Raw genomic sequence first — 26,714 nt, forward strand, 5'->3', positions numbered from 1 at the left:
CTTCTCTCCAGGAATCTTACTTAGGCTGCGGTTTTCACTCTGAAGGCACACAACAGTATCCATTTCAAAACCCAAATGCACCGACCACGAGCAAGGCAAACCCAGCCACCAGGTTTGAAAGACAAAAGAAGCAAGCAAAAGTCATGTGACAGGACAAGCCATTTAGAACTGGGACCATCAGCGGGAACCGTGCAGCGCTGTCAGGCTACGTGACTTCCTATACTTTGTTTTGCTCTTTAAAGAATTTTCTGCATAAGTTCCTTGCACCTCACCTTCCTCACTATGTTTTCAAAGAAATGAACGACAAGCAGTACTTTAAACCTTCCAGGTGTCTAAACACAAACATAATGAAGTATAGAGAGGTAATGGGTCTGCCACTCGTGAGCTAAACCCATGGCTATCCAGGTTCCATCCCTGCTCATGCTGCCTGTGCAACCCCAGCTGTGTTGTTAAACTGAGCTGTCTTCTCTCTCACTCTCCTCCCTCCTGTCCATTTTCCCCCCACCAGCCTCAAGTCTGAGTCAGCAGCTTCCCTCTCACGATGCGGGCTGCCTTGGACATGCTTCTCACCCAAAGCCGAGGCCACAGATATTGTTCACAGTCATCCCACTCTTAACTCTTCAGTTCTCTGAGTACCTTGAGTACTTGCCCCATGTCCCCAGCACTGCCTTCCTTCAGTGTCCCGCCTGCCACCAATCTCCAACTCCCAAAGCCCCTCCTCCTGCCCAGATGTCTCTTCACTCACTGATTCCTGCTCTTTTGGAAGTCACAGATAATGTTAGTTAAAGCACTTCTCTAAGCTACATGTATTTGCCACAGTGCCTTCTGCATTCGTATCCCCTACTGAGAGGTCTGCGCACTGGGGTGACTGCTGATGGTCACTGAGCCAACTGTGCCACATAAAGACAGGACCTCTGTCTACCTGGCCTGCTGAGGTGAGTGCCGGCCACAGAGGTCTCAAAGAGGGGGTGCGCACTTAGAGAACAGAGAAAGCATAAAGCTCAGAATGCCCGATTCTCATTGACTGTGTCCACATTTGGGACGAGGAATTTACTAATTTATAGTAATAATAAGATATATGGGATCTGAGCCAACAGTTTTTAGGGACCAGGGACCTTAACCTAGGGTCCACAGGCAGAGAAAACAACTCAATGCTCAACAGTCAGCCATGATCTCACCACAGAAAACAATGCTCAGTTGGAAGTGGGCAGCAGAAGGGTGAGGGGCCACTCTGAGGTCAGTCTGGCTTCCTGTAGGCTGCCTGCCCGCTGTGCAGAAGCCAACTCAAGAGTTTACAAGGCTCAAATAAAACTCCAACCTGGCCCAGTGTTGGTGGCTCATGCCTTTAATCCCAACACTTGGGAGACAGAGACAAGCAGATTGAAACCAGCCAGATCTACAGAGCAAATTTCAGGGTAGCCCAGACTACACAGAGTTCTGTCTCAGAAAACAAAACAACCAAAGAACCGAAACCCCAATGTGGATTCATCATCCATCTATATGTCTTAGCATCTGCTGCATGGGGCTGACCCAAGTCCTTCTGTGCCCTAGCACAGAGGGACAATGACATAAAAGAGAGTAATGAGGCTCCCCTAGGCTCTGCTGGAAGGAACAGCCATGAGGTGTCCTTACCCTGCTCCGTGCATGCTCTCTGCTTGGCTGAGGCTGCACTCAATGACTGTGGTCCAGGCGCCACACTCTTCAAACTGCAGTGCTTTACACAGATGCCAGGCCTTCTTGAGGGCTACCAGAGCGTAGAGTCGAACGCTGAAGTTGTGGCTCAGACACCACTGCAGGGCCACGGTGAGGGCTTGCTTCAGAACCAGCTTCTGCAAAGACAGAAGAAACAACCTGAGGGGGAGGATGTGGCAGCCATGAGCAGGGCTGGCTGTAAGGAATGGAGGACTGACAGAGGCCCAGCTCTGGCAAGCCTCTAACTGGCCTGGCTCTGGGGCTGCATCTTCCTCCCAGGCAAATGATCGCAGCAGCGCTCACAGCTGTCTCAAGGAAGAACAGTTTCAGGTGTCCCCATTCTTCTGACGGCTACAATAGGTCCCCCTTTCCTACGACCTAAGTTGACATCAGTCTTCATGCCGGTGTGACCATTATGAGCCATTATGTTCTAGAAATGTGACCCTATCTTATTACATGACTGTTGCAGCAAAATTAAAAAAGGGGCGCTTGACCTGGTTCCCGCGAGTTCCCACTCTGCCCAGAATCCGCCCACTCTTGCTGTTTCTCAGTTACCACTTTCACACACTATCTCCTTGGTGGTTGTTGCCATGACCGAGACTCACATTGCGTTCTGAAGGCCGTGCCACACTAGCCCCAAGCATTTTATAACCTATCATGGCTTCCTGTCAGACTGTTCACATTCCCCACTACCCAGTGAAATCATTACTCAGCAAACTGGAACCCAACAACCAGATTTACATGTTAAAATGCTCAATGTATATAATACATCCACACAATTAACTTACAGCCAATTGCTAAGGATATAAACTGCCCACCTAGATAAGATATATTTTATTCATCTAGACACACAAAGCCCTGTATACATCTATCCCTTAAGAATAGGCCTAACAATCTGTAGATGTGCAGAGAGGAATCTTAACACCCGCTGCCATGTTCTCTCGGCTGCTCTCTCCCTCTCGCTCTGGTCTCCTCTCTAAGACTTTTCTCCTACCCATCCTTCCTTCTCATCCAATGACAGGTCTCGTTCTATCTGTACCTGTCTTTACCTGCATAATGACATCAATCTACACATGACACAGTCTGAAAAGTAAGGAAGTATCCTATAGGAGTCCCACTTTTGGAGAACCTTAGGTACTGACCTTCCTCCCCTGAACTCCCTAACAGCCACCCTGAGCCACTCAGAGGCAAAATTAAGCAGGCATGGGATACTTGAGAAACGGCAACAGGACAATCAGAAGTTCAGGGTCAGTCTGGGCCAAGCCCACGAGGACACTTGACAGTCTAAGATCAGGTAGGGAAGAGGACGGGTCTGGGAGTTGGGGAGGGATGGATAGGATCAAGCAGCCTTGTAAGAGATTCTTAAATGTCTAATAAAATGAGGAAGAAACACATCGTAAAGATCACTAATCATGAAACAAACAACAAAATTGTACAAATAGATCTTTTTTTAAAATATTAGAACTCTCCCAGTTCATAAATTCTTCTTGCAAATAATTCAAACTCACCTTTTCTGGAATATTCTGAACAATGATGTCCAAATGTGATAAAACGGATAAAAATGTACAAATGCTTGTTTTAATTTTTTCTTCACCCTGATAGAGGATGAGATAGAAGAATCGTCATTTGGGGCTTAACTGTGAAGAGAGGCTGCTGGACCCTGAGCAGGCAGAGGTGGGAGGCAGCCTCTGCCCTCTTCCCTGAAGCAGCTTGTGCTTGTCATGTGTAGGACACAGGACTGAAAACCAGAGAGGAGGGGCGCTCCCTATAGCCCAGTGCAATACAGGCAACACTGAGAGTACATTCAGACAGCACCGGATGGCCTCACATGTACCAAGCCCTTGGGCCAGGACTATAGGACAGGAGTGGGGAATGGGGTTAGGACACAGAGGAAGCTGGTAAAAAGAACAAGATAAATAAAGACACAGGGCAGAGGAGGTGAGAGTCTCACTGACCCTTGGGACAATATCCTACTGTTGCATACAAGGTGACAGCCATGGGGAAGAAGTGCCATCTAGAGCCCCAGCCCTTGCAGATACATATGGGTATCAAGACTCTCAGGGTACAGAACCACCAAGAACAGATGCTGCTTACATGGCTAGGTAGCTGTCCAGTATCCTAGCAACCCAAACCTGGGTGATCTGGGCGTATATGCTCAAGCATAGGCACAGGGATGGGATCCAGGAGGGCAAAGAGCCCACTATGGCCACCAACACTCATCAAATGTGATTTTCACACAGCATGAGAGCAGGGTGACGTTAATACTGTCAAGTGGCTAGACCTAGAGTCACAGAAGGGACAAGCCTCTGGGCGCACCAGCGAGGGATGACCTAGATTACGTTAACTGAATTGGGGAGAAAATGAGCTGAGCATCACCATTCATCTCCTCCTGCTTCCTGACTACAGATGTAATGTGACCTCACACTCCTGCTGCCATGCCTTCTCCACCATGATGGTCTGCACCCTCAAACTGTGAGCCAAAGTGAGCCCCTCCCTCCTCAAGTTGCTTTTGTCAAGAATTTTATCAGATCTATAAGAAGTAACTAGTACATGTTGGAAAGGGTAAGGTAAGAGGTGGTGCCAGCCCACACGAGATAGAACAGTTACAAGCTGACGCTTGTCTGTAGCTGGGTGGCAAGTGTTTCCTTCTGTACCCTCTGTGGTCATTTGAATATGCCCAGAAAGTGGCACTCTTAGGAGGTGTGGCCCTGTTGGAAGAGGAAGTGTGTTGCTATGGGTATGGGCTTTAAGACCCTCATCCTAGCTGCCTGGAAGCCAGTCTTCTCCTAATGGTCTTCAGATAAAGATGTAGAATTCTCAGCTCCTCCTGCACCATGCCTGTTTGGATGCTGCCATGCTCCTGCCTTGACAATGGACTGAACCTCTGAACCTGTAAGCCAGCCCCCAATTATGTTGCCCTTATAAGAGTTGCCTTGGTCATGGTGTCTGTTCACAGCAGTAAAACCCTCACTAAAAGACCCTCTATTTTGGTTGTTTGAATTTTCCCTTCTAAAGCTCTTTTCAAAGGGAAAGAAGCAATTCACCCCTCGCCTTCCTTAAAGCATCAAGCCAGGACCCAGCTTGGTATTACATGGTGTCCATTTGCTTGGCTTCTTTGTTCTGTTTTGGCTGGTCTGGAATTTCTGATTTCCCTGCCTCAGACTCCCAAATGCTGGACAACACTATGCCCAGCCTCCTTTACATCTTAATAACAAAAGCCTCTCATCTTTATTTTGTTAATATTAGAACAAATCACAACACACTCAAGACAAACTTGGAGAACTTCTGTCGCCCAGTGGCACTCAGGATGCACAATTATAAACTACAGTGTGAACATTACAGCCACCGAGGGACAGAAATGGGCACTGAAGTGAGGTGCACCTCCACAGCCACACCCTCTCCTAGTTCAGAACAGCGGAAGAAAACACTTACGTAAGAAAAACACGCCCAGAACTTTGGAAGAAACTCAGGAAATTTATGAAGGATCAATATAATAAGCCACTCAATAAAATATTTTATGGACGCTTGATTGTTGGTGAAGCCAGCATGGAAAACCTTATCAATAATTCCATGTAAGAAGTTCTGAGGGAGAAAGCATACATTAAGTTGTTAACGCACTATAACTTTCCAATAAAAAAAAAAACCTCCCCAACTGAGGCTGGAGAGATGGCTCAGCAGTTACCTTACCAAATTTACCAAAAAATTCCTACCAAAAGATTCTGCAAAAAAAACTTCCTTAAGAATGATATCCCTCTTTAAAATAAAAAATGTAACAGGCATTACTTTTAAATGTGCCTATGAGGTTGGACTCAGCAGCTTCAGGCTGTTCTTGCTGAAGACCTGGTCACGCTTCCCAGAGCCCAGCATTTGTCACTCCGGTTCCAGGGGATCTGATATCTCTTCTGGCCTCTGTGGACACTGTACACACACAGTACACAGACATACATGCCAGAAAACACTCATATATATGAAATATAAGACTGACTTTGTGCTACAGCATTGGGAGCACCTTGTTTACTCAGTCCTCAATTCTATGATGACGGTTTTGACCATCTAGATTCTGCTGGGGGAAGATGCAGAAGTCTAATAATTTCCCTAAGTTATATACTTACTTCATGTCTGTGGGTGGTGCTTATACATGCAAATGTTCGTATGTGCATGGACTTGTGTGCAGGTATGTGCGCACATACATATGGAGGCAGGCCAGAGGTCATCAGTGTCAGGTGTTTTCCTCAGTCACCCTCCACTCTCCCCAATTTGGATAGACTGACTGACCAGCAAGCTGTAGGGCTCCTCTAGTCTCTACTTCTTTAGCAATGGGATGGCGGTGTGCTACCAAGCTTGGATCTTTAGGTGGGTACTGGGGAGTGACCTCAAGTCCTCCCACTGAGCCGTCACCCCAGGGCTCAGCCTAGTGCTTAAGGGGAAGCATTCATGCACAGCTTATTCCACACTTGGGCCCAGCAGCTCAGAAACCCTGGGATAAGGAGCACAGCTCCAGGCAGTGAATGCATCCATCCAGCTGGTCTCTCAGCTCTACGGCCACCCCACCCCACTCCCAGCTATTCTTTGGCCTAGACCATGAGCTCCAAGTTCACCCCTCCATCTCACCTCTCCTCTTCACAACTGTACCTCTGCCTGACTATGATACAGATGTAAGCATCGGGAGAAAAGCACTTATTTACATAAGCATTTTATATAACATTTACTTAATAGGCACATTTAAAAATAATGCCTGTTACATTCTTCATTTTAAAGAGGAAAACCACTCTTAAAGAAGATTTTTGTAGAATCTTTTGGTAAGAATTTTTTTGGTAAATTTGGTAAGAAAATTTTGGTAGAAAAATGGCAAAAAATAATCATATTTTTTAAAACTACATCTAGTTAATGTGTTTATGTATGTATGGGTGTGTGTGTGTATGTATATATACGGATGTGTGTGTGTATATATGTAGGGGTGTGTGTGTGTTTGTGTGTATGTATGTACGTGTGTGTGTGTATACGTGTGTGTTGTGTGTATATATATGGATGTGTGTGTATATATGTATGGGTGTGTGTGTATGTGTGTGTGTACAGATGTGTGTGTGTGTGTGTGTGTGTGTGTGTGTGTGTGTGTGTATGTGTGTGTACACATGGAGAGGTCAGGACACCTTTTGGGAGTCAGTTCTCTCCTTCCATGATGTAGGTCCCAAGGACTGAACTCAGACTGTCAGGTTCGGCAGCTTCTCTCTGTGTGTCTGTCTCTTTCTCTCACTCTCCTCCTTTCTCTCTATCTCTGCCTCTCTCATACACAAGATTGTTTTTTTTAATGAAAATGATTTTATAACTTGACACAAGCCAGAGTCATCAGAGAAGAAGGAGACTCAGTTGAGGAAATGCCTCCATGACATCCACTTATAGGACATTTTCTCAATGAGTGATCAATAGGGGAGAGCCCAGCCCACTGTGGGTGGTGCCATCCCTAGGCTGGTGGTCCTGGCTCTATAATAAAGCAGGCTGAGCAAGTCAGGGGGCAAGCAAGCCAGTGAGCAGCACCCCTCAAGGCCTCTGCATCAGCTCTGCCTCCTGGGTTCCTGCTTTTGTTTGAGTTTCTCTCCTGATTTTCTTTGGTGATGAACAGCCCAATAAACCCTTTCCTCCCCATTTTGGTCATGGTGTTTCTTTGAAGCAATAGAAACCCTAACTAAAACACAGAACATGAGAACTGTCACACCTGATCAAATGCAGGGAAGAGGACAAGCAGAGTCTGCCATACACGGTTCTTCACCCGGTGCTGGAGGGAGTTCTCGTGGTATCGAGTTCTGGACCTGGATGCTGACTCATCCTGGAGAGACGGGGTGGGAATCGGTCAGTGTAAAGCCTCCTACCACCCCTGTGACTAAGAACGGTATCAGTGACAACTTCAAACCTGAAAGGTGTTACAGAGCAACATTCCATACACCTCTCTTTCTGCCCCTTTGTCCTTGTTGAATTTGAATCTACAATTCAATTCCAACGGTCAACCATTCAGTGCCACCTCTAGACACAAGGTGGCAGCACTGTGTCCTTCTGCACAGCAGAGTTTTTCTTTCTGGCTTTCAGCAAAATCAGCCAAGCGGCCAACCTTTGCAGGGTTTCAGCTCCTCAAGGGTGACTTTTGTCACCAAGTCACTGCTAAGCCAAGAAGCCACTGAAGAACGTTATATATTGTGAGATCCTTTAAGATGAAACGTACATCTGTGGGGCCATTTTCACCAAAAGTGGCCATGTCTTCACTTCAGCCTCTCAGAGACCTTTCTAGATAATGTTCTGCTCCTCTACTTTCAAATGTACTCAGACTCGAGGTAGCCAGGGAAACTCCACTCCCTCTGAGACAGCCCCAACACGCAGCTCCCACAAGGAAGGATGGGACTTTTTTTCCATGAAAAATAATTCCTAGGTTTTATATACCAAAGCTGACCTTCTCCGATCAGAGAACAAAGTTTGTGAAAGTCACTCAAGCATCCACAAGGTCAGACCGCAGGACAGAACTGTCCACTAACGGAACAGAAGAACCAGGACACAGCTCAGCGGTAGAACAGTATTCTCATACTGACTATACTCAATGCCATGCTATTTTCTCCCAGATTTATGAAACTCATCCTTCAGATACTCTACAGGTCATACGTGACTTGGCAGGTGATCTGGCAAGCTCAGAAAAGCTGGTCATTTTTACCCTATGAGTAAGAAATTTTTGTCAATCGTAGAGAAACATCGGGAACCCAATTTGAGCCTGACAGCAGTTGAGTCTTAAGACAGGTAACAGTGTTGGTTAACACTGCAGCTGGACACCATGTAGAGTTACTGAAGGAGAAGATGCTGAGTATGTCTGTGAGAGGCTTTAGGTTAGGTTGGGGTGGGAAGACCAACTCTAAATGCAGGCTGTGTGATTTGATGGGCTGAACAGAGACAGTGAGCTCAACACCCATGTTCACCTCTCTCTGCTCTCTAGACCATGGGCTCATTGTGGCTATCTCTGCCTTCCTGGTCATGGTGTGCTGGACTTTGCAAACCTGGAGCCAATATAAACCCTTCCTTCCTTAAGATACATTTGTCCTGTCTTTTATTATGACAAAAAAAAAAAAAAGTAATGGACACAGCAGTGTTTGAGGGATTCTTGGATCCTCTCGGGGTGTCCCTTCCTGGATGTCTGCTGGTTTCATACATAGTGTGTGCATGTAACACGGGAAATGCAACATGTCTGGACTGGCAACAAAAGATACACAGGTAAAGGCTACGGGGCCAAGGGAATGAAACCTGAGAAGCTTAGGTAACAAACGAAGCTTTAATTAAACCACAAACATCACCATTGGGCTTTCTGTGGTAAAAGGTGATTAGAAATACTCCGTGTCTCCACACGTTCTGGTCAAACAAAGGGAAATTTCCTTCTAGACCATGGCTGAAAGCAGAGTTAGTCTGAGGCAGGATAAAGGCTCCTCCTTACCTTATCCAAGAGCTTGACTGCAAGATCTTCTAAAAACAACTTGTGGGACACGTCGGAGCCATCTAGCAGACACAAGAATTTGATGACACAGATTCTCACGTAATAATCTTCTCTCTTGGTGCTTAAGATATAAAAAGATAAACTGTGCTAATATGTTTTAGAAATAAAAAAATTATGGCCACAGTTTTGAACCAAATGTACCATGCTCTCTCCTGAAGCATGCTTGAGATTACGTAGGTCTATATTTAATGAATATCTTTTTTAATTGGGAGGCAGTAGGCAACAACAAACAAGTACTTCACAGAAAAGCACAGAATGGGCACAGATCCACACAGACCTCAAGGATCTACATGTATGTGCGTGCGTGCGCACACACACACATACACACGCGCATGCACACACCCACGCGCATACACATATACACACATGCATGCACATATGCACACACACATGTACACACACATGCACACGCACACACATACATGCATGCACACACCCACATGCAGGCACCCACGTGCATACACACACATACATGCACATACCCACGTGCATACACACATACAGACATACACACACATGCATGCACACACACATGCACACACATACACCCACATGCACGCACACATCCATGTGCATACACAGACACACCCACACCCACATGCATACACACACACATGCATGCACGAACACACCCACATGCATACACACACACATGCATGCACGAACACACCCACATGCATATACACACACATGTGTGCACACACCCATGTACATACAGACACAGACATAGACACACACACACACACACACACACACACACACACACACCTGTCCACACCCTAGTATGAGAATGAGGAACAAGAACAAGCATTCACAACTCCATGGCCTGTGTCTGCCTCCTATTACACAGTAGTTCCCACGTGCTCGGACTGTCTGCCCATCCACATCAAAGTGAAGCTGTTGGTATTTCCGCATCTCAGGTCAACTCTTACATTAATAGATATCACTTTAATGCACCAATAAGCACTTGGCAAGACCCACTTGAAAGAGATACTGACTACTATGTCAGAGCAGCCCAGCAATAAACAGAATAAATTAAAAACAATTAACTGGACTGGAGAGATAAACCAGCCGTCTGTAGGCCCCCAGTTCAGTTCCCAGCACCCACATCAAGAAGCTCACGGCCTCCTGGAACTCCAACTCCAGGGACCTAAAACCCTCTTCTGGCCTCTCTAGGTGTCTGCACTCACGTGCACAGACACAAACACACAGACACACATAAGAAAAAGTCTTTGAGAACAATCACAACTGCTCACATTTAGGGCAGCATGGCAGATGACGTAAAGTACAGCGAGCCCTGGAGTGAACATTTATTCACAGCGATCACCTGCTGGCCTTAAAATCACAATAAATGATTTCATATTTCAAGCACGCATGCAGGTTTATGAAAGAAGATGAGAAAACAAGATTTGAATAAAAAGCCTTTGATAAGCTCTAAAAACTTCAATTTAGGGCTGGTAAGAATGGCTCATGGGGAATGCTTTTGACAAAGAAGCCTGGGCACCTGAGCCCCACACTCAGCCAAAAACCCGACCTCAGAGCCTTTCATTCACTCTATTTTTATATACATTGTATTCACTTGCTAAAATTGTAACAACGAATTCTATAAATTTTACAACCAAATAAAGGTTTAAAGAAAGGGGCTGGGGATTTAGCTCAGTAGTAGAGCGCTTACCTAGGAAGCGCAAGGCCCTGGGTTCGGTCCCCAGCTCCGAAAAAAAGAACCAAAAAAAAAAAAAAAAAAAAAAAGAATAAAGTACACGATTGCCTCCACCCAGAGCCCCTCCCGTAAGCAGGAGGGGGAGTATATTATCTGAAAGCATGTCCTTATTTGAGCCAGGGTACATTACATTTTTGAATGCTTATTAAACTAGTAAATTGTGGAGATACAAATAAAATGTGTGAGCAAAGAATATTTTTAACTAATTTTTAAATTTTTTTACTTTTATTTCATGTGTATTGGTATTTTGCCTGCGTGTATGTCTATGTGACGATGTTAGAGCCTCTGGAACTGGAGTTACAGACAGTTGTGAGCTGCTATGTGGGTGCTGGGATTTGAACCCAGGTTCTCTGGAAGAGCGACCAATACTCTTAACTACTAAGCCATCTCTCCAGCCTCCTTTTAACGCATTTTTGAAGGCCTGTGTTATGGTTTGGATGGGAAATTCCCTCTCAGGTTCGTGTGTTGAATGTATATTCCAAAGGGGTAGCCCCATTATGAAGTTTATGGAACCCTGAGAGCAGCCTAGATAGAGGAAATGAGTCACTGGGGGAGGAGGGCCTTAACGTTTACAGCCCTGCTTCACTTCCCATTTCTGTTTGCTACCAAGCTCTGGATGCCATGGCCATAAGCCTGAAGTCACAATGGGCTGTATTTCCCCAAACCTCTCTTAAGTTTCCTGTTAAACATTTAGCCACAGTAGTGGTAGTGGTAGTGGTAGGGGTAGGGGTGGTGGTGGTGGTAGTGGCAGTTGTAGTGGCAATGGTAGTAGTAGTAGTAGTAATGGTGGTGGTGGTGGTGGTGGTGGTGGCAGTGGTGGTAGTAATACAGCTTATTCATTAAACTAGATAAAATGAGAAAACATTCATTACATTTATGAACAGCAGAGCTATAGAGATGTCTCAGCAGTTAAGAGCACTAGCTACACTTTCAGAGGACCCAGGTTCAATTCCTGGGATTCACATGATGGGCCACAACCTTCTTTAACTCCATTTCCAGGGATCTGACACCCTCTTCCAAGCTCTGAGGGCACCAGGTATGCATGCGGAGCACTGATATCCATGCAGGCAAAACACACATATAAGATAAAAATAAATGAATATTTTTAAATGTTATGAATAAAGACCGCCACAGACATTAAATCAAGTGGAAGTCTCACGTGCATCAAGACACAAAAATAGGCTGCACTTACTTCTCTAGGATGATGTTTGCTGCACAGCCTTGTCCAAGGTTTTCTATGAAGGTTTGGACATCCTGAATGAGTCTTAAAAATGTGGAGAGAAAAAGAAAACAGGCTCAGCAAATTAAATCCCCAAAGATAATATTACAGCCTGGTTGAATGCTCAACACAGATAGGACCCCACCCATGTGTGACAAGCTGACCATGGCATTGTTACCTCTGATCACGCCTAAACACTGTTCCAAACACACAAGCCTCCAGGACAAGTTCACTGTAATCCTTAGCACTGGAGAATGACCCCTGGGCCACACCGGAGGCAGCTGCTAGCCAAGATTGGCAGCAGTAGCATATCAGAATATTGAAGACACCTGATTTTATGGAGGACATTTCAATCATCTTACACATAATCTGAAATGAGACACAACACTCAGGTTAACCTTTGACCCGGTTGGTTATGAATACAATTAGCAACATAATAATAATTAAAGTCAGCAACATAATACCAACTAAAACCAGCAACATAGTAACGACTAAGATTAGCAGCATAACAGCTTTGCTAAAAAGTATCGAGCACTTTCAGATGATGGATCCTAAGAAAGAAACCTTCCCGGCCTGGGATGACCACTCTTTATAGGCAGCTCAACAGACTTGAACCAATGAGGAGACAGGAGTCTCTAAGTGTCTAAGTGCCTACGGGTGTTTCCAGACATCCACTGAGTGTGGTGGTGCGTTCTGCAGCCTGCGTTGAATGGAAAGGAGAAACTGATCTGAGCACCAGCGTCCATCTTCCTGTTTCCTGTCTGTGGATATGCTGTGACAGCTACCTCATGGGCCTGCTCCTCACCACGGACTGTGTCCTCAAACTGTGAGCCAAAAAACCCTTTCCTTCCTTCTCACAGGAATGAGAAGAGCAACTCACAGCCTGGCCCTGTACGTCAAATGCAAAATACACAGCTTTTGATGTCAAACTACAGAGGGTCTCAATATGGAGAGCACAACCCTCAGGGCCTGATGAAGATTACATTCTTCCTCTCTGTAGCATATTCATTTGCTGAAATGGTGAACTGAAGTTGTGTGATACACGTACCACCACCACCCCAAAATCCAAAACTAAACTCTCCTGGAATGTTTTCAGATGAACCATGATCATAGAATGCTAATTCCTTGTGTTTCAAGAGTGTGCGTTGAGTCCAGTATTCCTGGCTGAGTCATCCATCCAGAACTCTTCAGGAGAGACATCTGCCAAAGACGCAGGAGGAGGAGGTAACTCCTCTCTGCTGAACTAGGACTCCAGTGCTCCAGGAGGACAAGACCGCAGTGACGTGCCCCACAGTGGGGAAAAGGGTAGGAGGGGGAGTGTGGACCCCGAGCAGGAACCAGAAGCAACCAGAGACTCCAAGAGGACAGAACCCCATTGGGTCATCCTCCCTGCTGAAGGGATGGCTACAACTATAAGTATAGCCACCTCTCATAGCCCTGCGGACATCTCTAGAATGTCCCAGGAGAGCGAATTCTACAGAGTCTTCAAGCCCTGTTTATATAAAGCAATGTGGAGTCTCCACGTAGGAACATCATGGCTGCTTTAGATCAGATGTGTGCAACCTGGGCTCATGGCTGCAGCTGACCCAGGACAGCTACAAATGTCTACAGACAATGATGTTACCGAAGGCTGACAGCCTGCCCCTAGTAATCTCTGGATTGCTGACAACATCTAACACAGTAGAAATAGTTGTTATATAAACAACAAAAAGGCTGTATTTGTTCAGTACCGATACAAGTTTTTTCTCAAATATTATTTTTTTAAAGAATATTCTTTTTAAATATTCTTTTTCTAAAACTCCTCCCATCCATTTATTTTGGGAGCAGTATACAAATGGTATAGCACGCATATGGGGAGCAGAGGATAACGTTTGGGAGCTGCTCTCGACTTTCATCATGTGAGCAGAATCTAACTCTGGATTCCAGTGTCTTTACCCACTGAGCCATCTCTCTGGCCATCAAATATTCCTATTTATTGGCTCAATGTGTACATGGTAAAATGTGAAGCCTCAAATCCAGAGGGTCCATGGCATGCCTCTTAAGGTTGAAGGCATGTGCCTCCATGCCTGCCTGTGCCTAAAGATCTTAAAACCGTTTGAACAGGATGGGAGGCCATGGTCTGAGTGTTAAGTGTCCTCACAGCTCAGGCGTTCTATTCCTTTGTCCATCTGGTGGTAGATTTGGCACCTCTGACGGGTACAGACTGGCCCTGCCTTGGTCTGTTCTCGTCTTCCTGGTACACCAACATGTCAGAAGCCACTGCTTCCCTCTCCTTCCACACTGATGGGGCAGCCACATTGCTTCCCTGTCATGATAGACTGTAACCCCTGAAACTGTGAGCCAAAGCCAATCTCAGCCATCTAGTCACAGCAGCAGGGCATGTGGCCCCATCTGAGCCACCTGTCCCTGTCACCAGAGCTCCTCATCTCTTGAGAGAACATGTTCTGAGAACAAAGGCAGCAGCAGCCCTAGTACTTGGTTCCAGGCACACCTCTTCTCTTGTCCTACTGACCACACAGACTGCAAAGAGAAAGTTACCTCTTTTATTTTGTCGTATGCCGGGCCCTTGAGTTTTGCAGCAATGGTAAGAATCTCGTTATTGAAAACAAAGTGAACAAAAGCTTTCAAATTAGGCCAGAACGTCAGCTGTGTGTTGCTCAAGGAAGATATCATTTTCCAAGCCACGTCAAAGGATTCTATGCAGAGCGTCTCCTCAGAGGTCAGGAGCTGGCAGAAGGTGGGTGAAAGCACACAGTGTCAATCTCTGAAATGCTGCTGCTTATTCATTACCTGGTTCTCCCTTCCCTCCATCTCACCTTGGGAACCAGAACCTCCATGCAGTGGAACACAGGTAAGACGAGGCCAGCAGGGAGGACCGTGAGGACGTCCAGCGCTGACTGCAGGGTCGGCACGGGCATCTCAACAGCAGGGAGACAGCACTTCAGCACGTCACTCTCTGTGGCTGGAATAAGCCCTTGGTGCTTTCTCAGCAGGAAGGAGAGGCAGACCCACTGATCATGCAGATACTGTGCGACTACTTTCCCCCATCCTTGAGAAGACGATGATTCTTCAAAGACACTGAAAATATCAAAAGACAAGATAGTGAATCTCAGTTTCCCAACCTGACTTCATTTCTTTGGTATACGGTGCTGTTCCTTATGAGGCAAGCGGACAGACGGTTTGAAAGCGGTCAGGCTCTTGCAAATCCATGGACAGAGCTTGGGAGGTAGAGGCGCTCCCAACTTTTCAGTCAGGAGAAAAGGGCCTCTAAGCCTCTCCAGGACCCAGGTAGATGCTGGTACCACACTCATCAGCTTTTCAGTCTCCAGGACTGTTAAGTGTCTCTTTATAAGCTACCTGACCTGAGATAAAAAACTGATGAGGGATATACCCAGTCACCATCGAGCTGCCCAGCCACGAAACACTGAAGCAACCCCACGGAATTAAATTTTGCAAGGTATTTCCACAACCTTGAAAGACTGGTGGGCAGGCTCCTGATTAGGGAGATGAAGAGCCCAGTGGTGCACTTTCCTCCAAAACGAGGACTCATCTCCCCGACTCCACTGCACCATGAGCACCACCAGGCATCACCGACAACCACAGTGCAACAAAAACTGGATTGCTGTTAACCCTTAACCAAGTCCTCATTCACCTGCCGTTCTCCAGGGGACACACACCGATGCTCTGCCCCTCTGAATGGGGCTTCTGCAGCATGCGATTGAGTGGAAGAGCTGACAGGAACCTGTCCACGGCCTCAGCACTGGAAGAATCAGGCTGCAGCACTGGGTGCCGGTCCTCGGCCTCACACAGAGCTGCCAGGGTGGCCATGCTGACTGCTGTCTGCACCTGATGACTCAGGGTTGGCTCCTGCAGAGAACGAGATGACCCTGAAGCAAGGCAGTCTAGTCTCAGTCTGAGGCACAACACCTCACGTGCTGCCTTCCCTCCTGTGGCAGCCGAATGTCAGTGAGATAAAAGACGTTGCAGTGTGCAGTGTGTGCTCGCTGCAGAGTTTAAAAGGACAGTTTAAGAGGACAATTCAACCTCTGCAATGAGAGCTGCCTAGACCTTCTTATAGGACAGATCAGCCACTTGTGAAGAACAATGTCCTTGGCTTTGTCAGGGTCCAAACGCAGGGACCAGCCTCTAAAGTTGTGCTTTTAACTACTCTGTCTTTCTATTACATTTAAGAAATGCTACGGGGTCTAAAATCCAGTGTAGACACATCTGTATAAGGAAATAAACACCACTGTGTAGGCACAAGAGGCAGTAGGGAAATGAAGGAAGGGGAGAGACCTTGATCCAACAGAGAATACTGCCACTCACTCTCCTGGCAGGGCCAGGCCATGGAGGAGGTGCTAAACGGTCTGAGTGCAAAACCACCCAGGCTCACATGAGCACAAGTCCCCAGCTGGTTGTACTGTTTGGATGGTTGTGGAATCTTAGTGAACAGGTCACTAGTCGGTAGATCCAGAAGGGGGTTCTGGTATGAGCTCTTTACTTCCTGGTTTGCTGCGATGTCAAGAGCTCCACTCACACTCCGATGACACCAAGGCACCGTACCACTTCCCCACCTTAAAACCGGTCCCTCTTAAACCCTAGGCAAGAGGTGAATTCCCTTAAGTCATCTCTGCCGGGTAAGTAAAGAGCACATACCTGTGACAGAGAAGCTCTAGGTGGTTACTGGGGGGCGATTGCAAAACAAGAAACAATGGGAACAGAGGGGAAGGGTGGATACCTAGCCTGGAAGCCAAGGAAGGAAGCCAACCATGGAGCTGTGACTTAAGGCTGATGAAAGGATTCTATACTGGGGCAGGGTGAGCAAAAGACCCAGATGCCTTCCATTATCTGGACCAGGTAATGTTAAGACTGAAGAATTGCTAGGTATAAAGTCACACACCTACAAATCCATCTGCTCAGGAGGCCGAAAGCAGGAGGATCGTGAGTTCAAGGTCAGCCTGGGTAACCTAGGAAGAGTCTGTCTCCTAGTTTAAGTAGGATGAGGTGGGAGCCCTGATGTAGCTCAGTGCCAAAGCACGGGCTGAGCACAAAAGCACTCTGAATTACAGGTCAGGCATCTATAACTGAAGGTGGGATCATGAAAAATCTAACCACAGCCAGGTTTTTAATACACAGTGACCCAAAATTACCTGATAAATCAAACACGTGGTGAGCCTAAGGTGTTTATGGCTCTGCTTGTCCATACTCATAGTGAGGCTTTATGGCAGCCTTGGTTCTGAACACAAACACTTTCACTTTGACCTCGAGCTACAGAGAGCCAGTGAAGGCACCAGATATACCCGGGCCCAGACTGAGACTACCCTATCTTATACTCAGTGCTGTGTGTGCAGCTCAGCTCTTACAGAAACATAGGCTCGATTTCAGAAAGCAGAGACTTCAAGCTCCTACAACCGGTTCTCAGCACGCAAGCATAAATTAGTTTATCTTTGGAGTGTACTGTTGGATAATCATATCTCCCTCATTAGCATGCAATTTGCTTTCTTCTTTTAAAGACTAAACTATGTGCATATCAAAGAACTGTTTTAAAGTAAGTTTCTTTATGGCTTATTATCTGCAAATGTTTAATTTGTGTTCCCACTTTATAGACCTATTTACCAAGGTTTATGAAAAACTTTCCGTGAAAGGGGGTCATGAGTGAAAAAAGATTTAGACCTGGCTTAGGGTGTGTGAGGTCCTGTGTTCAATGCCCAGGAGAAGGGAGGAAGAGAAGGTGGGAGGAGGGATAGAAGGAGGGAGGGAGGTAGGAGGAGGGAAGGTGGGAAGTGGAGGGAGGGAGGGAAAGGAGAGAGGAGGGGGAGGGAAAGTGAAAGAAAGAGTAAGATCAGATCTTCATTACACATTCAAATTTCTGATGTGTTCCACCTATACTCTTACAGTATTAGCACCTACAGGCAGAATCTCAACTATCAGATTTAGGAAAGCCTTATAATTACAAAGTATCATGGAACGATCAAATAGGTATTCCTTCCTGGACATAACCACCCACCTTCGGCCCAGGAGGATTACCTGTCTGCCCTCAGCCTCCTGCAGATGGTGAACACATGCGTTTCTCAAAGGAGAAATGACTCGGCTAACGGGGTTGCCTGCTTTCCAGCCCAGCTTAACCTGGAGACTCACGAGCTCGGCCAACACCGTCAGGTATAGCTGGCAGCGGTCCAGGTCTGCCACCTACAACATATGTCAGGATTCGTGAGGATGACAGGATCCGTGACTTTGCACAAGCAGGATTCGGGCAGGAAGCCATCCCTGCAGTAAGGGGACACTGAAGAGAGAGAGCCATCCCATCATGCAGTGCCCGGCAGGCACGTCCTTGTGCAAGCTGAATCCTTCTTTACAGTCTGGACTCTCCCAGAATGACACACACTTTCACAGCATAGCTTCTGAAACCACATTGACGAGGACGCCTTGGGAGGCTGAAAACATTCTTGGGAGGCAGAAATGTTTCTCTTTTTCTTTTTAAGCAGATATCAATGTGCATTTCAATGGGTATCTCTGTATTTTCATTCCTCTGCAATGCATTTTGTGCAGTCTCCCATCTCCCTTTATAGTCTTCCTAGCCTCTCCCAATGGCTCTCCTCTTTGCAATGACCCCCTTCTCCTGCCTCAAGAGCATGGCTGAGGGATTGCTTATGTGGGAACAGGCACCTTTGCAGAGGCTGCTCCCCTGAAGAAAATATCTCCTTCTCCTAGCACCTGTTTAGTACATAGAAATCCCCAGGAAAGAGCAAAGAGCAGGACCATGAGAGCCCTTCCTGCCTCGATAGCTGATGTTGATGGGTCCAGGCTCGCACAGGACTTGTGCATGCAAGCACGCGCACACAGCCCTTGGTCCTATCCTTAATCTGATATTCAGACTATCTGGGTCCAGGTCCCAGTCACACACAAATGTGTCAAGGACCTCAAATCCATGATAGTCGAATTTTCTAAATGTGGTAAGAGGACAGACATATCATCTGGGGAAACTGACGCTTGGAATGGCTGCGTCCCCTGCTCAGGTCACGGTCACTAACACAGATGCGAGGGAAATTAGGCACAGTGGTTAGAATTCAGAACGCCCTGGAGGCTCCTAAATATTTGTCCGAAGGCAGTGGTGCTGTTTGAGAGGCTGTGAGACCTTGGGGGTTGCCACCTGACTGGGGGAAGTGAATTGCTGGGGGCAGGCCTTAGGCTGGAATCTAGCTGCTTCCGGTTTACTACAGGATGTAGCCAGCTGCGTCACCCTCTCCTCGTTACAGCCCCTTCCCGTCAATCGTCTCTTCTGCCATGACAGATCCAAGTCTGTCAAACTACAAGCCAAAATCAACCTTCCTGACATAGCTGCTGCTGCTGCAGCTGCTGCTGAGCGTTTACACTGGGCTGTGTGGAAGTCTGTGGTGGCTGTGCTTCCCAGGGTGGCTTCTAGAGAAGCCATCACACCAAAGAAACATCCCTTCTCTGGTTGGTCTAGTGAGTGTGACAAGGGAAGGCAGCAGCTGTTTGAGGGTGGCTGCGGGAGAAGCTCCTGAAGCCCGGAGTTACTCACGTCCTGCAGCTCGTTCATGGTAAGTCTCCTGAGCACGAACTGAGACACGCTCTCTGCGGCAGACATGACGGAGGCCCAGAGAGCAGCCGATACCTCATCTGTGGGGGAAAAGTGCTTTATTAACGTGACAGACGCGGGGTCTTGGGTACAAAACACACCAGCAGCTCCTGTACAAACTGTTAAGGGAGAAAGGTAATCACTAGAGTCCAGAACCTCGTTATCACGGGCCCGGCGTGCGGAGACTGGACGGTCTATGGCGTCAGCACACAGTAGAACGTGCCCCTGGACGGATTTTAGAACTCCGTTATGTGGAAAAGACACACAGACTTCTCACAGACACCATTTCTGGTGCCCCTAAACAAGAAAAACACCATGTTTCTAGGCCCGTGTTCTCAGCCAACTAAGCTTCGACCGCTGTGCCAAGAGAGCTCGTGGGCAAAGGTGTTTCCTAAATAGAAGCCCTGGAGTTCCTACAGAACAAACACGAAAAAGCACGAACTCGCTCAAACTCAAGTCCTCGAATTCTGAACACCAGCAGCACCCCCAGCAAGCCACTCGTCCTCACCATCCTGGGCACTGGAACCTCTTGGCACACAAGAATGCAGCAGCCTCACCAGCAGCTGGAGGCACCGGTCAGTCCTCAGCAAGGGCATGTAGGCGTTGGTGCCGAGCTTCCCTAGGGCATCCAGCCAGGGGTCTAAGAAGATCCTTAACACGTTCTGAGTCCTCTGCTTCTCCCTGGATGGTAAAAGGACACCCACGTCAGCGTCTCGGAAGCAGGACAATTCCCCACCTAGCATTTGTGAGGCAAGACAGCTCAGGGGTCATCAGGGGTCATACAGTTTACTTCCTAGGTGGGGCACATGCCCAGGACCCGTCTGGGCCTTACAGCCTCACAGTGTGGGACACAAAGCCTGAGCCAAAAACTGCTGAGGTCCTGAGCGATGGTTTTGCAGGAAAGTGGAACAAAAAAAGAGAGGGAAATGGGTGAAAACAACCCAAATCCATGTACCTGTCTGATTGTGAATGAATAAATTTAAAAAAAAGAAAAGCATAAATAAACTAGTAAAAGATGTGTGCCATAAACATTTTAAAAATTCAAAAACAAAAACCCTAGACTTATAAAACTGTTACGAAGGACGCCTCTGGCGCTACAACTGTCTAGAAGGGGTGTGGCATGTCAAGGTCACGGCACACCACGCCCAAGTCCCGCCTAACCCTGGTACTTCTGCCCTGTACCCAGAGGCCAATGCATCCTAACTGCTACTTTGGCTGCCCGTGGGCCACTTCACAGTTTACACTGGGATCTTGCTATCAATTTTTCTGGTGCCAGTAATAAAACAGAAAGCATCATAAATTGTCTAATTTAACATTAAATTGCGAACCTGACATTCAGTTTACCAACCTGCAAGCACTGAGCGGCCCTACTCCTATTAATCTGCTGTTAAATTAAACATTTCTTTAGTATGCGGCCAGTGTTCCGTCCGGTTCTGGCCTCTGTCAGTGTGACTCCACCAATCACCGAAAAGTCTAAATGCCCCCGATAACCTAACTAGCCTTTTTCTCCCCCACGCACTCCCCACTCCCAGCACTGAAGAAAACCCTGACCTGAATTTGGTCTTTATTCCTTTCACGTCCACAGCCAGCAGGACCATCAGCGCCGTCAGCCTGGCTTCCAGCCAGTCTGGCACGAAGCTACTTTCTTCTAGACGACAAAAGGTACTGCTTGAGACACATTCTCTGGAGGAGTTAGGGAAAGGACTGAAGGAGCTGAAGGGGCTTGCAACCCCATAAGAACAACAATACCAACCAACCAGAGCTCCCAGGGACTAAACCACTACCCAAAGAGTACACATGGACAGACCCATGGCTCCAGCTGCACGTGTAGCAGAGGATGGCCTTGTTGGGCACCAAAGGGAGGGGAAGCCCTTGGTCCTGGACAGCTTGGTCCTGGGTAGGCTGGACCCCCCAGTGTAGGGGAATGTCAGGGCGGGGAGGTGGGGAGGGAGGAGGTGGTTGGGGAGGGGGAACACCCTTGTAGAAGAAGGGGGAGGGGGATGGGATAGGTGACTAATAGGTGGACAGGAAACCGAGAAAGGGAATAACATTTGAAGTGTAAATAAAAAATAGCCCCCCTCCCCCAAAAAAGACACATTCTCAAGGCCTGAGAAACGGTTCAACGGTTCAAGGTATTTGCAGTCAAGCCTGATGACCTAGATTGATCCCCAGGACCTACATAGTGGGGGGAAGGGAGCTTACTGCCATAAGTTGTCTTCTGACCTTGTGTGCATGCACGAGTGCGCGCGCGCGCGCGCACACACACACACACACACACACACATGCACTTTTTAATTTTTCAAATTTTTTTATAAAAGCATTAATTCCTTCAAAACTGATGCACCGAAACGAAAACAGCGCCATGATTGTTCCTGATCCCTCATGTTCCATCAGTAGAGAAACGTTAGGTCCAACGTTTAGAGACAATAAATTCAAATCCTAGCCCCTGCTTCATGCAGCAAGCCCACTTGAACGCTCCAGTCGCAGGGTTCCTCGGACCACAGGAAGCAGTCAGACAAGAATACCAGAAGTGCGGTTACAGCGAGGGCCACACTGGAGGACACACTAGGGGAAATGTCCTGATCTGGGGACAATGGAGCTGAAGGGAACAGATGAGAAGACCCGGGGGAAGGAAGACAAGAACATGTGGGTGTGGTCAGGTAGGACAGGGATAGCACCAGTCAGCAGAAGGATGCACACACAGCAGAGAGAGAATGGCAGAAAATGAGGTGACCAACCCAGCCACCTAGCAGAACATTCAGGGAGCTCTGCGGCAACTGGAAGCCTCCGAGGATAGAAGCACTTGGGGGGAGGGAGGAGTTCCACATGGAAACTATTGGGAAGCAGGAGAAGGAACAAGGGAAGCAGGCAGAATAAGCCCAGCTGGGCGGAGACCCTGGACAGGAGGGGTGAGGCACCAGGGCTGGGCCAGACCCACAGGAGCCACTGTACCCGAGTGTGCAGCAGCAGTGGAAGTTTTTACTTTTGCCAGAGGCCTAACCCAAGAAGTTCCCAAGCAGCAGCACAGAGAGATAAACTAAGAAAAGGATGCTGACGGACAAGCTCTACAAGGACAGTTACCTGGTCAGTTGGGACCTACTCCCGGGTCAGAAAAATCAGATGAAATGTGCTAATCTGGGACAAAGGCAGGGGGTTTCAGGCGTATTTGATTCAAAGGCACATCCCCCCCCCAATTATTGCTAATGACCTTAGCGAAGAGGAAGGGACCCTGATGAATAAGTCTCTAGAATCCTTCCCTCCAGCAAGCTGACATGTTTCCTGCAAAGGGTCTTTCTAGTCTCTGCCAGGAGTGGGACTCTCTTACCCAAGGCCAGGGCTTTAAATCCCTGAACCACATGAAAAACAAAAGAATAAAGGAAAGGAGAAGAAAGGTCTTTACAAGCGAGAGATGGAAATAACCCTTCCAAATGTGTGCTCTCTGAAGCTGGTTGGGGGCGGGGGAGGGGGTTGGCTGGAGAGATGGTTCAGGGGGTAAAACCCCAGCTGAGAAAGGATGAGGAGTTGGGACTTCAGATTCCCAACAGCCATGTAAAAGCTGGCAGAGGTGGTGTTCCACCTGCAATCTTAGTGCTTGGAGGCAGACAGCACATCAGATCAGATTGGATGGACTGCCAGGATAAGCCTGCCTGCTAGACTAGCCAGCCAATCAGACCCTGCCTCAGGCCACACTAGGCAGCCAATCAGAGACAGCCTCAAAAAAAGAAAGTGGAAGGCAACTGAGGCATTACCCAATGACAAATACCAGCCTCCACACACACATGCAAACATATACACGCGCACACACACATATCAATCGGATAAACACGTTCATCAGTTCACAATAAACACGGTGCTTCTAAAACATGAAAATAAACCTATCTACAATATTTGCACCCAGCAGTTTCCATCCTAGAGACCCACACACAACTGCCCTGTTCAGTGTTGGAGGGGTTGAGCAGCCCCCCCAAACACTGACACTGGTTCAACCCATCCCCAAGACTCAGAACCCACAGGGCCAGGAGGGAGCGGCTCTGCTCATGTGGCTGAAGTTCAGACTCACACAGCACAATGGCCTATGCCTACACATCGATCTAAACACATTCTATCGTTCCCTAAAGAGTTCAGACTTACTTTCCCAACCAGGAGACTTCACGAACTCCTGAACTAGGTTCTTCACATAAGCATTTAACGATGCCTCGTGTCCATCAGAGCCACCAATGGAGGACTGCTTAAAGTATCTTTCATTGACACATAGCCAGTCACAGAGCTACACAGGGAAACCATGGCAGGGTTATTTTAGTCTTAAAATGTAACAGAACAAAGCATTCCTAATTTCCCTGAATCAATCTTCTGGCTTCCACATAAACTGAATTTAAATTGTTAGATTCAACAGCTTGATACAATCTCACACAGCCATCATTCACTGAAGTGCCCACAGAAAAATACAATTTTTAAAGCAACTGTTGCATTTCATAGTGGTTACTGATGGCTCCCCGGGGAAAGGGAGCTTCCAAACAGCTGATTTGCAGCTCACCTCTGTCCACAGCTGGGTCCCACGTCCCAAGGACTCCTCTTGTCTCAGAGACATGAGAAAAGCTGAGACGTCAGAAAGAGACACTTTCTCCTAGGCAGAAAAAGCTCAGTTTAAACTTTTGGGAGTCACATCACAGCTCTGTAGAAAGAGCAAGTCAACTAAAGCAGGATGTCTTCAGTTAAGATACAAGAAGCTACATTGTTTCAAAAGTTCAGAAGCTGAGAAGATAGCTCAGTGTGTAAAGTATTTGGTGCAGGAGGACCAGATTCCCAGAACACAGGTGAAAACTGAACGAGTTGGTTGCCAATTCTGTGATCACCTGTGAGGCAGAGACAAGGGTTCCCTGGGCAAGCCCGGCAGGCGAACTACTAGAATTGGGAAGAGATGCTGCCTCTGTAAGTGAGGGGCAGCAGAAACCATCTACCTACACACAGACACACACGCACACATATTGCATGCCCCACACAGACACATGCCTAAATAAATAAATAAATGCGACTACTCAGTGGCAAGCTATTATTATATTAAAAGTCAATTCTTTTTAAATGTACACATATGTATTTTTGCGACTTTTTTTTTGGTGGGTAAGTGTTTGAAACAGGATCTCACTCTGTAGTCTTGACTAGCCTCGACTGAATAATATCAATCCATCCCCAGTTCATATCAAACTCAGGGCAATCCTTCTGCCTACAGGGTGGGTAACATTTTTTAAATACATTATTTTCTTTAAAGTTGGCTATTATATTTGAGAGAAAAAAATGAGAATCTTTAAAAAATACCGTTAATAAAAATTAGCTACTACTAATAAAAAACGATTCTTTTTGAAGCCACAAAAAGAACCTCCAACTGAAGAAAAGCAGTGTTCCTTAGCCCAAAGGTCACAGATTCTGAATTAAGACTCTGCACCAGGCCTGGTCGGTAAACGGCACACACGGCCCCGGGGTTGAGCAAGGTCCATTTGCAATGTGGCACGAACATTTCTTTGTACTGTCTGATGTGATGAGGCTGCTCTAGACAACAAAAAAGAATCCCAAAGTTCAACAGGGGCCACACAACCTGTAAAGATGCCCCATGCTCACCACTCGCCCTGTGCAGCCATGGGCTGACTCAGGCTCTAGACCTTCTTCCTTGGGGCTCTATGACCATGAGCTCCTTTCCTAACATGTCACCCAGGACACCCCGGTCCCTCTACCAGGCTGTGAGAATGTTTGTGAAAGACTCCGGGAAAGCAGACGAGGGCCCCTGGGCCAGGTTTGACCTGGGACCTGGTTCTGCATCAGCCCAGTCCTCACAAATGCTGGCATTCCCAAGCCACTGCTCAACACAACCCAACTATGTCACAAGTGCCAACACGACCTGCACACTATGCCACTTCTGTCACCCACCTGGGGTGGCATCAACCATCCCCAAGTCCAAATTCCATCTGGACACCCAGAGCCAACCCTGTCAGGAGGCCTTGACAGCACCACCACAGTTAGGACTTGTGTGCACAGTCTAGACTTGTGTGCACCGGCACTTGTAAGTCTATATAGACAGGTACACTCACCACGTCCACCAGACGCATGGCTGCCTGAAGAAGATAACACTGCGCTGCTCCCCTCAAGAGGACTTGGTGTGTGATCATGGTGCACTGGAGAACATCCCTGGTTCAAAACAAGGACACCGGGAGGAGTCTGATCACTCAGTATCACTGATTTAAAAGCCTACACCTTACTACATACAAAATGACCATCACCAGGAGCGGCTGTCACTAGGAGTGGCTGTCACCAGGAGTGGCCAGCACCAGAGGTGTTGGTCACCAGGAGTGGTGGTCACCAGGAGCGGCTGTCACCAGGAATGGCCAGCGCCAGGGGTGGTGGTTACCAGGAGTGGACAGCACCAGGACTGGCCATCTCCAGGAGTGGTGGTCACCAGGAGCAGCTGTCACCAGGATTGGCCAGCGCCAGGGGTGGTGGTCACCAGGAGTGGACAGCACCAGGACTGGCCATCTCCAGGAGTGGTGGTCACCAGGAGCAGCTGTCACCAGGATTGGCCAGCGCCAGGGGTGGTGGTCACCAGGAGTGGACAGCACCAGGACTGGCCATCTCCAGGAGTGGTGGTCACCAGGAGCAGCTGTCACCAGGATTGGCCAGCGCCAGGGGTGGTGGTCACCAGGAGTGGACAGCACCAGGACTGGCCATCTCCAGGAGTGGTGGTCACCAGGAGCAGCTGTCACCAGGATTGGCCAGCGCCAGGAGTGGCCAGCACCAGGAGTGGCCATCTCCAGGAGTGGTGGTCACCAGAAGCAGCTGTCACCAGGAGTGGCCATCACCAGGAGTGGTCAGAACCAGGAGTGGCCATCACTAGGAGTGGTGGTCACCAGAAGACTAGCATAGCCATTTACCCACTATGGTCTTACACAGAACACAATTTTTGTTTCTCTCTCTC

The 26,714-nt window shown here is 47.6% G+C and overlaps 1 protein-coding gene across 10 annotated transcripts in view; it reads right to left on the reverse strand.

Moving 5' to 3' along the window:
* Nucleotides 1–26,714, reverse strand: part of Tarbp1 (TAR (HIV-1) RNA binding protein 1) — a 51,008-nt gene that overhangs the window by 7,921 nt on the left and 16,373 nt on the right. For 4 of the 10 annotated variants that reach the window (XM_039098287.2, XM_063278867.1, XM_063278868.1 and 1 more), the window contains 17 exons: nt 25,834–25,930; nt 24,288–24,377; nt 23,885–24,020; nt 21,305–21,401; nt 20,262–20,434; nt 19,697–19,794; nt 18,181–18,342; nt 15,806–16,020; nt 14,970–15,231; nt 14,692–14,880; nt 12,332–12,522; nt 12,127–12,198; nt 9,155–9,275; nt 7,406–7,516; nt 5,125–5,274; nt 3,201–3,287; nt 1,633–1,829 (listed from right to left, as the gene is read on the reverse strand). In XM_039098287.2, the coding sequence (XP_038954215.2) occupies nt 1,633–1,829; nt 3,201–3,287; nt 5,125–5,274; nt 7,406–7,516; nt 9,155–9,275; nt 12,127–12,198; nt 12,332–12,522; nt 14,692–14,880; nt 14,970–15,231; nt 15,806–16,020; nt 18,181–18,342; nt 19,697–19,794; nt 20,262–20,434; nt 21,305–21,401; nt 23,885–24,020; nt 24,288–24,377; nt 25,834–25,930 (2,448 nt within the window). Of the gene's footprint in view, nt 1–1,632; nt 1,830–3,200; nt 3,288–5,124; nt 5,275–5,475; nt 7,517–9,154; nt 9,276–12,126; nt 12,199–12,331; nt 12,523–14,691; nt 14,881–14,969; nt 15,232–15,805; nt 16,021–18,180; nt 18,343–19,696; nt 19,795–20,261; nt 20,435–21,304; nt 21,437–23,884; nt 24,021–24,287; nt 24,378–25,833; nt 25,931–26,714 lie in introns of those variants that run through there. The other 6 variants (XR_010060523.1, XM_063278870.1, XR_010060524.1 and 3 more) reach the window with 6 other exon arrangements.

The sequence above is a fragment of the Rattus norvegicus genome, chromosome 19, assembly GCF_036323735.1.
Source record: "Rattus norvegicus strain BN/NHsdMcwi chromosome 19, GRCr8, whole genome shotgun sequence".
Lineage (NCBI taxonomy): Eukaryota > Metazoa > Chordata > Mammalia > Rodentia > Muridae > Rattus > Rattus norvegicus.